Source organism: Chenopodium quinoa, unplaced genomic scaffold, assembly GCF_001683475.1.
Source record: "Chenopodium quinoa cultivar QQ74 unplaced genomic scaffold, ASM168347v1, whole genome shotgun sequence".
Lineage (NCBI taxonomy): Eukaryota > Viridiplantae > Streptophyta > Magnoliopsida > Caryophyllales > Amaranthaceae > Chenopodium > Chenopodium quinoa.
The window spans coordinates 2,571,968-2,585,684 of record NW_018743021.1 but is presented as its reverse complement, the minus strand read 5'-3'; the positions used below and the strand labels follow the sequence as shown (position 1 = coordinate 2,585,684).

The window sequence follows — 13,717 nt, the reverse complement described above, 5'->3', positions numbered from 1 at the left end:
CATGGGACTCGCCTTCACCCTCCTCTTTGTTCGTCTTCTCCCCCTCGTCGATATTTTTCAGGACTTCCCCCAAAGCTTTGAAAGTCGTCGAAGAACAGCAACTAGGGCCTTCCTCAGAGTTGTAAAGGCGGCGAGGAAAATCATTGCCCCTGTTGATGTCGTTAATGAGGGACTTGATGAACCGAGCCTCACTCTGTGAATCTGTGCCAATATAGGCGTCAACAAGTGGATCTAGGTCATGTAACGGAATTGTGAAGTCTGGATGCCTCTCGAAAGGGGAGGGAAAGGGGGAAGACATAATTGTGGGACTCTGAATTCTTCAGGAAAAGGGCGAACGAAACGAAGAAGACGAAGAACAGGAACCCTAGAACACGAAGAACAGGAAAACAAAGAAACTGATCTAGGGTTCTATAGAATTCTCTAGATCAGTTTAGAAAAGGTGGTTGGGAAGATGTAGAGTTGTGTCGGTTGGGGGGTAAATTGGAGGGAGTAATTAGGTTAGGTTAATTTAGGTGTGTTAAATTAAGTTAGGGTTTTGGATAATGAGGGGTAAAAGTAAGATGATTAAATTTTTTAAGTGGGGGTAATATAGTAAATTCAAGGGTTTTTATTTACCAAAAACAGAATGAAAAAGGAAAGTTGCACATAATAGTGAACGGACTAAAATGGCAAAAGTTGCACATAAAAATAAACGGAGGTAGTAAATTATTAATTATCAAGTTTTCATAGTCAGTTCCTTGTTTGGAACATTTCAAGATAGTATATACGATTGTCAATCCTAGAAAATTCGTGACCAAAAATTAATAATGTGATCCATAAATAGATTGAAAGCTAAGATAAGCACAAACAGTTGTTCAAAGCATAAGCTACCCAAAAGATGACATATAGTAGTGCAAGTGTCGTCAACAAGAACCGCATTATCAATTTATCATTATAACAACTCAACAATTTCTTTAATTAATTCCATTATGTGTATTTCTTTTCTTTAATTTTTATAATCCAAACACTTGAATCCTTCTTTTTTTTTTTTTTGACCAAACACTTGAATCCTTCTTGAAAACAATAGTATTTAGTTCATAAAAATTGAACTTTGTTGCATTCATTTCCAATAGAAATTAAATTTGAAGAATTTACAGTAGAAAATTATTTCATGGCTCGTGCTTCAGCAATTGCTATAGTTGTATTTTCTTGCTTCCTTATTTTGGTCCTACAATTGGCAGGTGAGCTTTAGATTCTTCTAGAATTTCTATTTTTTTTTTCTTTTCTTTTGCTTTTATTTTCCCCCTAATTATGTAGATGGTGTTTATATTTGTGATTTACTCTTGGGATCTTTTTTTTGGTTTTTTTTTTTTTTGGTTTTTTTTTTTTTGAGGAAATACTCTTAGGATCTTTATTTTATAATGAATTATAAATAAATATATTGATCAATAAAAATCATAGAGTCAAATAATGTTTCTTCCAATTTGTTACATGAGGTATTATTTAGGAGTAAATAAAATAATTCTCATAACGATTATGTGTTTTTGTCATAGAGGTTTTTATAACCATTATTGAGGCCTTTACATTATTATTCTTGAATAAAGAGTGATTTTGTATTAAAAAAAATTAAAATTGATTCTAATATTAGATGATAATGTCTAATTACCTTTCTTTATATTGTTATTCTTTACTACGTTCCCTTAATCAGAACTAGTAACATATAAAATGACGGATTTTTTAACAAACAAATAAATTCCGATACTTAGTGATTACATGGTGTGATCGATCAATCGATTACGTACCATAAGACGTTATTGAATAGTGATAATCAACTTTAATGTGCTAGGAGCATACGTAAATAGCTAATAAGATCGATGTTCTTGGATATTGGACTTGTATGTAGATGGCAGTGAGAGCAAGTTGTGTCCACCATGGTGCGTTACTAGGCTTGATGCTTCGGTTGCTCGGGTCAATATATCATTTGATTGGATCTGTGAAAATGGAGCGGATTGTCGCCCGATAAGACCGGGCGGACCGTGTTACGTGGAAGGTGACATCAAGGCCATGTCCTCCTATGCCTTCAATGACTATTTCCAGAAGACTAGACCGTCTGGTGGTCTATGTGATTATGGTGAAGTTGCTACTATATCTAATGAAGACCCCAGTAAGTAATCATTATATTGTTGATTGAAACAAGACGGTCTCTTAATAAGTTATTGCAAGCCTGTGACGTTTTTGTTTATGGCTTGATCTATTAGTTCTACTACTAAAATTACTAATTTTTTTATGTTGGAATTTATCTTACAGGTCACGGTGCCTGCAATTTCACGTGTACGCCATACTAGGGCAGATAATCATTCAGATGTATGGGTAAATGATCTCCGAAAACTCCAACTATAGATTCAGCAATCCTATAACTATGTATTTATGTACATTTTAGACATAGTAACACAGAAAGAAAAACATACTACGTATAATGCTAATGTTAAGTGAAAATTGATGCAACTCCCAACTGTCAATTTGACTAGCTATAGTATCTAGTTTGATAAAGCAAATACATTTTATGTTTCTGAATGGCATATTAAATAAATAATTCAGTAGCGAATATTAGAGCAAAAGGGCAGGGCCCCTATGAGCCTTAATGAAGATCCTCCCCTGCAAGTAAGCTTTGCGAGGACTAAAAGGTTGTTACTTACTAGATAAAGGTTACTCTAGGATACCCTTTGTTAATGGTACTGCTAGAAAAAAGGGAAAAAAAAAAAAAACTCTTTGAAATCTAAGGATCAGATCAGTAACTTAACAGAAGTGTCTGTGTATTCCAAGACATACAAAAAAAAAAAAAAAAAAAAAAAAAAAAAAAAAAAAAAAAAAAAAACACTAAACTTTGTGCAGGACATCAAGCACAACTGATGCAATAATTTGTAATGTACAGCTGAATTCAGTACTTGGTATCAGATAATAAGGCGGCCGGATTCAAGTATTATTAATAAGGGGGAGAGACAAAGTCACCACTGAGATCAGAATCCAACAGTTCAGCCTCTAAATCATCATCAGCTTCTTGTGCTTCGGATTCTGCAGCCTGTTCTCCTATGGTTGCTTCCCTCGGCGTTTGTGCTTCTTTTATGATTTGCATAATCTCCTCTTCACTTTGGACCTGTAGATCACCACCGTTCTTTTCTCCATAGTTTGTCTTCTCCCCTTCAACAAGATCCTTTGGATAATTCTTCAGAAACCATGGGTGCTTCTTGATCTCAGGGATTGTGATCCTCTTCAGTGAACATCATACCACAGTCACAAACATGTATTATATATTATGACATATAGTGTTCATCTACAAAAAAATTGCTTGGATAAATTTTGGGTTCACTATAGAGTGTCAAAGAGGGTGTTACCTTGGAGGGGTTAGCGACAAAGATTTGTGAAAGGAGGTTCTTGCAGTCTGCTGATACGCGCACATAGTCTGGAATAGAGAATTGAACACCCAGTATTCTCTGTGCAGGAAAAAAGATTACTAACTGTACAACACAAATACAATAGCCATTGCACTAACAAGGGATATTTCCTTATAAGTCTTAATAACTCACTGCAATTGTCTTGCGGAAATTTTTTGGATCTTCAGGATCCTCGAAAGGATATCCTCCCACCAGCATCACATACAATGTCACTCCACAAGACCAAACATCAGCAATCTGCAACATCGAAACTCATTCTATAACCTATGTATAATTATAATCCATCCAATATCTGGTATATCCAACAATGATGTGGTTTGCAAATTGTACCTTCCCATCATATTCCTTACGCGACAGGACCTCAGGTGCAATATATGCAGGTGTACCCACTGTCGACTTAGGCTGTGAATGCAGTATCCCAGACTGAGATACAATGAAGGATTTAGTTTCAGCTGTTAGTCTCCGAAGAAAGAGGGGATTTAGCCCTCAAGACTTACAGAGAAATTAACTTGTAACACATACTTTGGAGTAACCAAAGTCGCATATCTTAAGGCGAGGTGATGGACTACCATCAAGCAGAGTATTTTCCAGTTTTAGATCCCTATGACAGATTTCCTGCAGCAATTGATACAAACAGAAACTCAGGTTCAGAATGACAGCAGCTGACTTCAGACATCAGCTGCAGGCCTGCAGTTGTACAAACAGAAACTCGGCGTACCATGGTATGACAGTAGCTGACTCCAGATATCAGCTGCTGGAAGAAAAACCTTGCCTGTTACTTGCACAGACAGTACAGTCAGACAGATGGAGCTTATTAGTAACAAATTTATGCACGTATTAACATCTAACAGAGGTTATGAACATATAATCAATACGAAAACACTGAAATGCAGTAATTGATAATAGCAACCTCGTCTTCACTAAATCGACCAGCACTACATATTCTGTTAAAGAGCTCTCCTCCAGCAGCATACTCCATTACAATCGCCAAATGCGTGGGTGTTACGAAAACCTAGTAAGATGTTTTTATACAAGTAAAACATACTCATCAAGTGATTCGAATTTTAATCTAACAATGAGCATTAAAACAATTAACACGAATCGAATTGATGATGTTTTAACACAATTAGGAAGTATGATCAAGTATACCTCTTTAAACTTGATGATATTTGGATGCTTTAATGATCGATGATTGATAATCTCCCTCTGAACATTCTCATCAATCTAAAACCAACATTTATATGATTAATTGATTAAACATATGTTATATACTCGTAATCCTTCAACAATTAGCAAAATTATATGCAACATACTCAATTTGTATAGAACAAGAAACATTATTTATTTTACAATAAAAAATGAAATTATCAAACTTGACTTAACTTTGACCATCATACAACTATGTACCTTTTTTTTTTTTCTCAAGATAATTACACAAAATCAATTAGCATATAAAGTATCTATCAAAGTATGAGACAAATAGCGATTTAGAAAATAACATAAAACACCGTGTATTTCTTCTCACGTAATTTGTTAGAGACATGAGATATCGAAAAATATACGAATCTCTGACATAATTTAACACGAATATATCATACAAACATTACAACAGTAACGTACTACATGGTAAACTGATCATCAGATTGTACAACTTTTGACCCATAACAAAACAAAAAATAAGCTAGCTTTAATAATTTTGCATAATAAAACACAAAATTCAACAAAATCAAAGCAAAAATAAATAAATTGAAAATGGTGATACCTTTTTTCCTCTTTCAATGTATTTAACAGCAAAAAGCTCCTTAGTTTTCTTATCAATCACCAATCTAGCAACTCCAAAATTCCCAGAACCTATTTCCTTTATTGGTTCATATCTCTCCATGTTTTACAACCAAAAAAAATGATTTTTTTTAATTAAACCCAGAAAAAAATTCTTAATAAAAACTTGTTTTGGGGTTTATGAAGAACAAAAGAAATAATGTAGAGAAAAATGTAGGAGTTGAGATGTCTAATAAATAAATAAATGCATAAGAAAATTGGTGTGACGTTTATATAAATATATGTATATTTTGTAGAAAAATATTTATATTTCTGTTACTACAGTATTACTTATTCTTTATTTTAATTTATTGGTCAATGGTCAATTTCTTGGAAATTAAAGTGCAAATTATTCCCTTTTCTTTTCTTTTGATTACTGTACATTTTTGTTTAATATTCTAAATTAAAGAGAGAATTTGGAGGACACGTATGATTAGGACTATTAGGAGCAACTTGCAACTTTGCAAGAGTCGGCTGGATAATGACAGCTAACCTCACAGGATGACACATACTACGTACTTGTATGTTAATTTTGTTAATTAAATTATGTCCACATAATTATTATAGAGTTGTTTAATTTAATAATGATAGTTAATATGTAGGTTAATATCAAGAGATGCTCCTTTCGGTTACAAGTAAGGGGTTGTTCACATTTACTTAATTTTAATTCAGTTCCAATCAGTTCAGTTCCAATCAGTTCAATTCAGTTCAGCTCCTAATTTCTCTCTCTCATAAAATATTCATTTCAGCTCAGTTAGTTCAGTTCAGCTCCAATCAATTCAGTTCAGCTCAGTAAATATGAACAAGCCCTAACTCTCGTAAAGAATGTCTTTAGTATGATACTCATTCTTCTCTAGGTATTGGGTTTAGAATCTATACTGTATATTAAATGTTGTTCTTAAATAAGTTTACATGTCACGTGGCATGAGAGTTGAACCCACAACCTGCTTGAGTTTAAAAGTTAAAGTGTAATATTATCATATTACATGTTATTCTACTAAAATTAAATATAAATAAGGATTTTAATCATAGAATTAATGCAGTAAATCAAGGCATTACCCGAGCCTACAAACTAGCGGTATGGCAAAATTAAAACATGTTCAGATTATCGATACGCTCATAACTCAAATAATCGGAGTTCGTTTTAGAAATCCTTGAGATGAGGTGGGTTTCACTCATACGGCAGACTTGTATAGTTGTATGTATCAAGTAAAGGGTCGGAAATTGTATTTAAGAGTACATCAAATACATGGTTTTAGGTACTACTCAGTATCAAATATTATACAAACCTTGTTTTATTAAGGTTTTAAACTCATAATACACTAAACAAAACGTCAAGTATTACTCAATAAAGTGTAACCTCAAAACCATACTTCATAGACTCAAATACTAAAAATGAATAAATAAGAGAACAAATAAATATACGCTTTTTTTATAACTGAATATAGTTAATATATGTGTCTCACTAGAAATGATAGGAGTACTAAGTAATTTACCTTTGATTATTAACCCTCTATCATACATTTGATTCTTGATATTGTAAAATTGTACTAGCAATATTAAAAATGATGGCATAAAAGTATAGGATTACATTAACAAAACTTAACTTACATTGTTAAAAATGAGCATGTTGTCAAGCCAGGTCCCACTTTCTAAAAAAAGGTGGTGGTTGCTCCATTCAATCATTCATTTTATATTTTATTAACCCTAATTGTAGCTTCTGTGTTTTTTGTTTTTGTTTTTTTTTTTTTTTTTTAGGTAAGACTTAGGAGGCAAGAAAAAGTGCTCTACTAGAGGGTAAACAATAGATCCCTTGGAAGCAAGGAAAGCAGAATTCTCGATAGAGTTTGAACCCTGATAATCACAAATAATATCAACTATGAGATACAAACCTTCACCCTAGTCTAATTAACAAGGTAGGATTTACTTATTGGTAAGTTGTTAACTTACCGTGTTGTTAATAGTATATATACTACCTCCATTACATATTAGTTGTAGCTTTATAATATTTTATCTCTAACAAATAATCCCCAAAGTTGCAACTAATATGTAACGGAGGTAGTAAATGGATACATATACGATTGTTAATGATACCTTTATCGCGTAAAAATGACAACTTAATTAATTAATGTATTGTATGTGCTAATGGTCTAATGTGATGTTAACTGTTAAGCATTAATTATTGAACGTCTCCTTGATGGCCAAGCAGCTCCTTGATAATTTTGCAATACCTATATATTAATAGTTGACTTTGATTACTACTTTCATGAATATCAAATTGTCAACTAATCTCTCGTTTCAACATGAATATTTATGATAAAATTACACTCGGTACTCCGTAATATGGAGTATGTCAATTGGCCTGGTATTATTAAATATTACTCCGTAATACTTATTAGTTAATACTTTATTGTTAAATTATAGATATTGTTTTTCCCTTCTAAAAACTAAATTTGAGTTTTTTAACGTTTTACTGTGGAAGTACAATCTATATTACTCAATTCCATTCATAAATTCAAGAGTTGAAACCAATCAATTAAAGAGTTTATGTCACTTTCATGACGCTTTAATTTATACATTAATTATCTTATGGTTTTTAAATACGAAGTATTTTCCCCCCTCTATTCAATAATGTACTCTTCCTATTAAATTCTTTTTAGTGATAATGTATATTTCTCCTCTTCTATTTCGTCTAAATCAAATTACTATTTTAGTATTCAAAATTCGACCAAAACTAGTGGCGGTGGGTGTGATGTGTGAAAATGGATCTAGTGATGATATAATAACGCTATAAAATATGATAATTTTATGTATATGGCATTCATCGTTAGTTGATATCCTTGGAAGTAAGGTATAATTTGTTTCTCAAGTACAGCTTGGTCAAGTGGTACGGGATCAAACCCCAGTAAAGCACCTTAGGGTGGAGATTCCCTTACCTCCCCCCTCTCAAAGTACCTAGCCCGCTAATTCAGATCGGGAGGACGTGTTGTGAGAGGTTCCGACCCGACAGGGTCCTTCTTCTTACCAAAAAAAAAAAGGTTTCTCATTATACTATATATGTTACTATGCAGATGAAATTGTTTCTTGCATTGCAAATTTGCAATGACTTATTTCAAGTATCTCATACTTAATTACTTACATATGATTTCCTAAGGCTCAAATACATTTTTTTTTATGATCTATAATACGAAATACGGAATGTGATGTATGATCTTTAGGCCTATCAATCTAAACATGGTCTTTCAAACTGTAGTTGGTGTATTGTTTATGAGAATAATGACATTTTACCAAATAAGATTTAATCTATTGAAAAGATTTACATATCATGATCACGAGTACACTGATCTCTTAATCACGAGGTTTAAGATCAAATCTCATTAGATGGTACATTAGGGCGGGAACTCCCTTACCCTTATACATGAATCTAGATTGAGTTAACCTCTGAGAGGTTCTGCCTTTAATCCTTTCTAAGGGTTTCCTTTTGCCTTGCCAAAAAAAAAAAAAAAAAAAAAAAAAAAAAGTTGTGGCAATTTAAATCTTGTTTAAATATGAGATTTAATTGTCATTCTGCCATTGGCTTGGATAAGAACTACCTGAGCATGTCTTAAGATTTTTATTTGATGGGCTTTGTGGGTCAAAATATAAATGTGGTTGGTCCGTTGGATCTAGTCAATATAAGACCCATAATGATTAGCTATTTTGGTATCCAAAAGTTTAAACAGTAGATAAGTTCAGTATATTTGCCCAGTTCATTGTGATTAAAGGGTATGCACATTAAAAAAAATAAAAATAAAAATAAAAATAAAAATAAAATAAAATAAAATAAAACCCTATTGGCTTATGTGTTTATCAATATTATATAGTAGGTTCATTATCTCTTACATACAGATTAGGTTCATTATCTCTGACTTTTTTGTTCATCATTTTTATTATTTTGGATTTATCATTAGTCTAATTGCTCAAGTTATAGCTTTATTATATTTTACATAATGGTGCTCAACGTTTAAACCACAGGTTCATCACCTTTGGCCTATATCCCTAAACTATAGCTTTATAAAAATTTAAAAATAATAATAAAATAGAAAGTAGGTTTGTTACCACGAAAACCTATCATATGCTTATTGCCTTTGGCTTATTTATGTTGTTTAAATGGTAGGGGTCATTACATTTTACATATGTACTACAATGTTCTCACATAAGAGAAGTATGATTATACGCGGTATGAATCCATATTCTTAGTACACACACACACAAAAAAAAAAAAAAAAAAACACTAATTTTTTCTTAATTTTACTACAGAAAATACTAATTTGATTGATTAATGAAAAGATTAAACTAATGGTTCAAAAATCAATAACATGTAACTCAAAATCAAATCTGGAGTGTTTTCTTTGAAATGCGCCATTAAAATTGTTGTAACAAGATGATGTTGATACATCGACAACTTTCTACTTCAAGCCCATCAAAACAGCATTATCGATTGGACCAACTAATTGGCTAAAGACTAGGCCCAATATCAAATGCTCTTCTTTTTTTCTTTTCCTTTTTTTTTCATATTCCTGTTGAACTTAACATCCCCTTAAAATTTATTATGCCTCACCATAATTTGTCATAAGAAAAAAATATTACTCCCTCCGTGTATTTATAAGTGTTAAACTTAAACGAAACACGCATAGAGGTGATTATTGGGCGGTCCAGGCCGGGTTCCGGCCAAGCCGAAGCTAATAAACTAAGCCTACTCTCGAGGCGGGCCAAGCTTTGGGTTAGAATCTTTGTGCCCAACCCCGCAAGTCAGGCCGTGCGGGCTTTTCAGGCCAGGTAAAAAAAACAACTAAATATGCATCAAAACGAATTCCCAAACCAGCCCAAAAAAAAAAAAAAAATTTTTGGGTCAGACCCGACCTGACCCGATTTCAGCCCAAAATTGGGCCGGTCCAACCTTGATCACCTCTAAACACGCATGTCAAGGCACCTAGAAATAGGTGCACCAGGCCCAATATGTGCCCAGCTCAGAAGGATCCATGCCCAACATAAAGAAGCCCACACCCAATAGTAAGAAGCCCAACCCTTTTTTTTATTTATTTATTTTTTCCTATATTGAATTTTGATATTATCTTTTTTCTTTGAAAATCTAAATTAAAACTTTCAACAACCTTTTCTTATTTAATCATCTTCCTTTTTTTTTTTAATTAAGATTATTTTTGTTTCCCTCATTGACAATTTTGATTCTCCCTTTTTTCTATTTCTAAACTACTAGAAACTCTAAAATTTTCAACAATTGAACTCTACTTTCTCTATCCAGTTTAATATAAAGTTTGTTGTATTTTGTAAAATAAAAAAATTGTTTTTTTTTTTAGCTTTTTGACCAATTTTGGTGGATTGTGCAATAAAATTAGCAAATTTAATGTTAATCGTTCCACATTCATTACCTTCATATTTTTGTCCATATATTTCCTGTATGATGTTCACATATGTTGTCTTTTATGTCCATATATATGTGCTGTATGAAGTAATAATTTGTATAAAAATTTATCAAGTATTTTGGTATGAAATAATAATTTATTTTGATCTTGTGTATTTTCTTCTTTTGTTGTTTAATATTTAATTATAGACCAACTACTTCAAGAATTTTCTGAACATCCCCCATAAACTTATGATAAAACACTAAAAGCAACACAAGAGCCCCTATAAACTTCTGATAAGCCCAAATAATTTTCTGATAAGCCACCAGAAAACACTAAACCAACATCAAAAACCTCTAAGCCCCCTACAAAAACTTCTAAGCCCCAATTACTAACCACTGAACTCCCTTCAAAAACATTTTAACCACCTTCAAAAACCTCTAAACCCCAATTACAAACCACTGAACACTCTTCAAAAACATTTAAACCACCTTCAAAAACCTCTGAACCCCAACCACAAACCACTGAACACCCTACCAAAACACCTGAACCCCCCTACAAAAACTTTTGAACCCCAACCACAAACCACTGAACACCCTAAAAATACTTTTGAATCTCAACCACAAACCACTGAACACCCTTCAAAAACCTTTGAACCCTCTACAAAAACTTATGAACCCCAAGCACGAACCACTAATACCCTACAAAAACTTCTGAACCCCCTATAAAAACTTCTAAACCCCAACCACAAACCATTGAACACCCTACAAAAACCAGTAAAATCCCTATAAAAACTTTTGAACCCCAACCACAAACCACTGAACACCCTACAAAAAACTCTGAACCACAACTACAAACCATTGAATACCCTACAAAAACCTCTAAACCCCATACAAAAACTTCTAAACCCCTACCACAAACCACTGAACACCCTACCACAAACCTCTGAACCCCCTACAACAACTTCTGAACCCCAACCACAAACCACTGAACACCCTTCAAAAACTTATGCACGTGAAGACACTGCTGCTCAGCCTTTAGACTTTCCTTATAAACAACTTCATACGTTCTAACAGCAATAAACAAACATAGTTCATAATTACCATTACTGGATTTCAAAAATAAAACAACAAAGTTCAAGTACAGGGAAAAATGTTCATAATTACGTGTACAATTATTTTTTAAAAAGCAAATATACATACTCAGAGAATTATGTAAAACGCAAAGGTTCATTAAAGTAACCTAAGTGTTCATAAAAATAGAAACAATGTTCTTTATAAAAATAGAAACAATGTTCATAATATGATACTACTAATAACAATTTTGATAATAAATAAAATGAAAAGTGCGAATTATATGAACAAAATGTTCAAAAACATGATATAAACTAATTATATTCATTAAATACAAATTAAAGCATCAATTCAACAATTAAATTATAAATGAAACTGAAAAAAAAGCAATTAAAATAAAAAAAAAAAGAATAACCATTATAGCTCAAAAGTCTTCTTTATAAGCTCATATTTCTGACTTGTTCTTCATAGAGTTAGAGTAGATTTCTTCTTCAAATAAAATGTTAATAATTTTAACAAAAAATGTTCAAAATACCAAATTATGAACAGAACATTCATAATCATACTAAAAACAAACAAAACTCATCAATCCTTAGATCAAAGCTTAATTGATTGTAAAAATGAATTATAAGAAAGTAGACCAAATTACAACTAATAATTGAAAGAGTACATAGTTTAGATTGTCAAATCATCAAAACCTCAATCAAATCCATTTCAATTGCAAAATCATTAAAATGCATTAAGAACATATGACCTAATTAGAAATTAATATCAATTGTAATAAAAAATAAAAAAAAAATCAGACATACATTGCCGATCTCGTCAAGTATGTATAAGAATGTCTTCCATAGTGCTCAGTATTTTAATGGCGATGAACGAATTCATACAAGTAGAGTGATCAACTTATTGAGTTACAAAGTGATGAAAGAATTCAATCAAAGCAGAGAGAAAAAAAATAGAGGAGAGAAAAAAATTGAGGAGAGAGAAAGTGGAGGAAAGTTTAAGAAGAAGAGAAGACAAAGAATTAGAAAATTGGACAGATTTAAATAAGGAAATAGAAGAGCTTGGAAGAGCACAAAATAGAAAAGGAACAGAAGAACATTGAAGTTTTGTGAATTACCCAATTAAACGCATCGTTTAATTAATGGTTCACACTAAAATACATGCACAAGGGTGCATGTTATAATTTGCGCAAGGCACGACTTTGACCAAGGGCGAAGGGAAGGGGGGGCCGGTGGAGGCCCGGCCTCCCCGACCCAGATTTGCTGCCCATATATTATAGTTTATGGCCCCCCTTAAAATTAGTATATATAATGTTCAAGACACAATTATAACAAAATAAATATACCATGTCATGTTGGTTGGATAATTTTTTTTTTTTCCAAGTAGGCTGGGTTCGAATCCCATCTCCTACATATTTTTTAATTAAAACTTCTTATTCAACGTGGGTTTCTAGCAAACCAAATCAGGTATTTTTTAAAATTCTTAGTTGTTTACTTTTTTTGAAGGGGGGTAATTAATTGTTTACTTGCTTAATATGTTTATTTACTTAATAATTTTGGGTAATTTTTAATTTATTGAATGGACCTTTAGGATCAAATTTTAGGGTTATACTCTACTTAATTTGAGAATTGTAGTTCTTAAATTTTTTCCATCAATCTTTTGTCTAATAAGTCCGGCCCCCGGGACTTGAAAATCCTGGTTTCTCCCCTGACTTTGACCACTAATTCATCTATTTATATGGTAGAATAATTTCATGAAAATTGATACTTGTATTATATATTCCCTCCGTCCCTTAATACAATGTCTCTTGCTCTTTATTATGTGAGTAATAAATGCTCGAAAGAGACATTATATTAAGGGACGGAGGGAGTACTTCGTATGAAAATACACATTATAATAGATCCAACAATTTACTGTATTATTTTGCTTTTTATATATTGGAAAACTATTCAAGTCAAAACCATTATGTGAATAGTGAAAATGTCAAAAT

General features: G+C 32.3%; 2 protein-coding genes across 2 annotated transcripts; one reads left to right on the top strand and one right to left on the bottom strand.

Moving 5' to 3' along the window:
* Nucleotides 1-698: 698 nt before the first annotated feature.
* On the top strand, nucleotides 699-2,729 carry LOC110730287 (PLASMODESMATA CALLOSE-BINDING PROTEIN 3-like). The gene is made up of 3 exons (XM_021910076.1): nucleotides 699-1,220; nucleotides 1,883-2,143; nucleotides 2,287-2,729. The coding sequence occupies exons 1-3, from the start codon at nucleotides 1,151-1,153 to the stop codon at nucleotides 2,322-2,324; spliced, it is 369 nt and encodes a 122-aa protein (XP_021765768.1). The 5' UTR covers nucleotides 699-1,150; the 3' UTR covers nucleotides 2,325-2,729.
* A 25-nt stretch (nucleotides 2,730-2,754) lies between these two features.
* Nucleotides 2,755-5,462, bottom strand: LOC110730286 (serine/threonine-protein kinase SAPK3-like). Its single transcript, XM_021910075.1, has 9 exons — nucleotides 5,194-5,462; nucleotides 4,581-4,655; nucleotides 4,342-4,443; nucleotides 4,150-4,203; nucleotides 3,954-4,046; nucleotides 3,762-3,854; nucleotides 3,564-3,668; nucleotides 3,372-3,470; nucleotides 2,755-3,247 (listed from the first exon to the last, which is right to left on the bottom strand). The coding sequence occupies exons 1-9, from the start codon at nucleotides 5,311-5,313 to the stop codon at nucleotides 2,963-2,965; spliced, it is 1,026 nt and encodes a 341-aa protein (XP_021765767.1). The 5' UTR covers nucleotides 5,314-5,462; the 3' UTR covers nucleotides 2,755-2,962.
* Nucleotides 5,463-13,717: the final 8,255 nt, after the last annotated feature.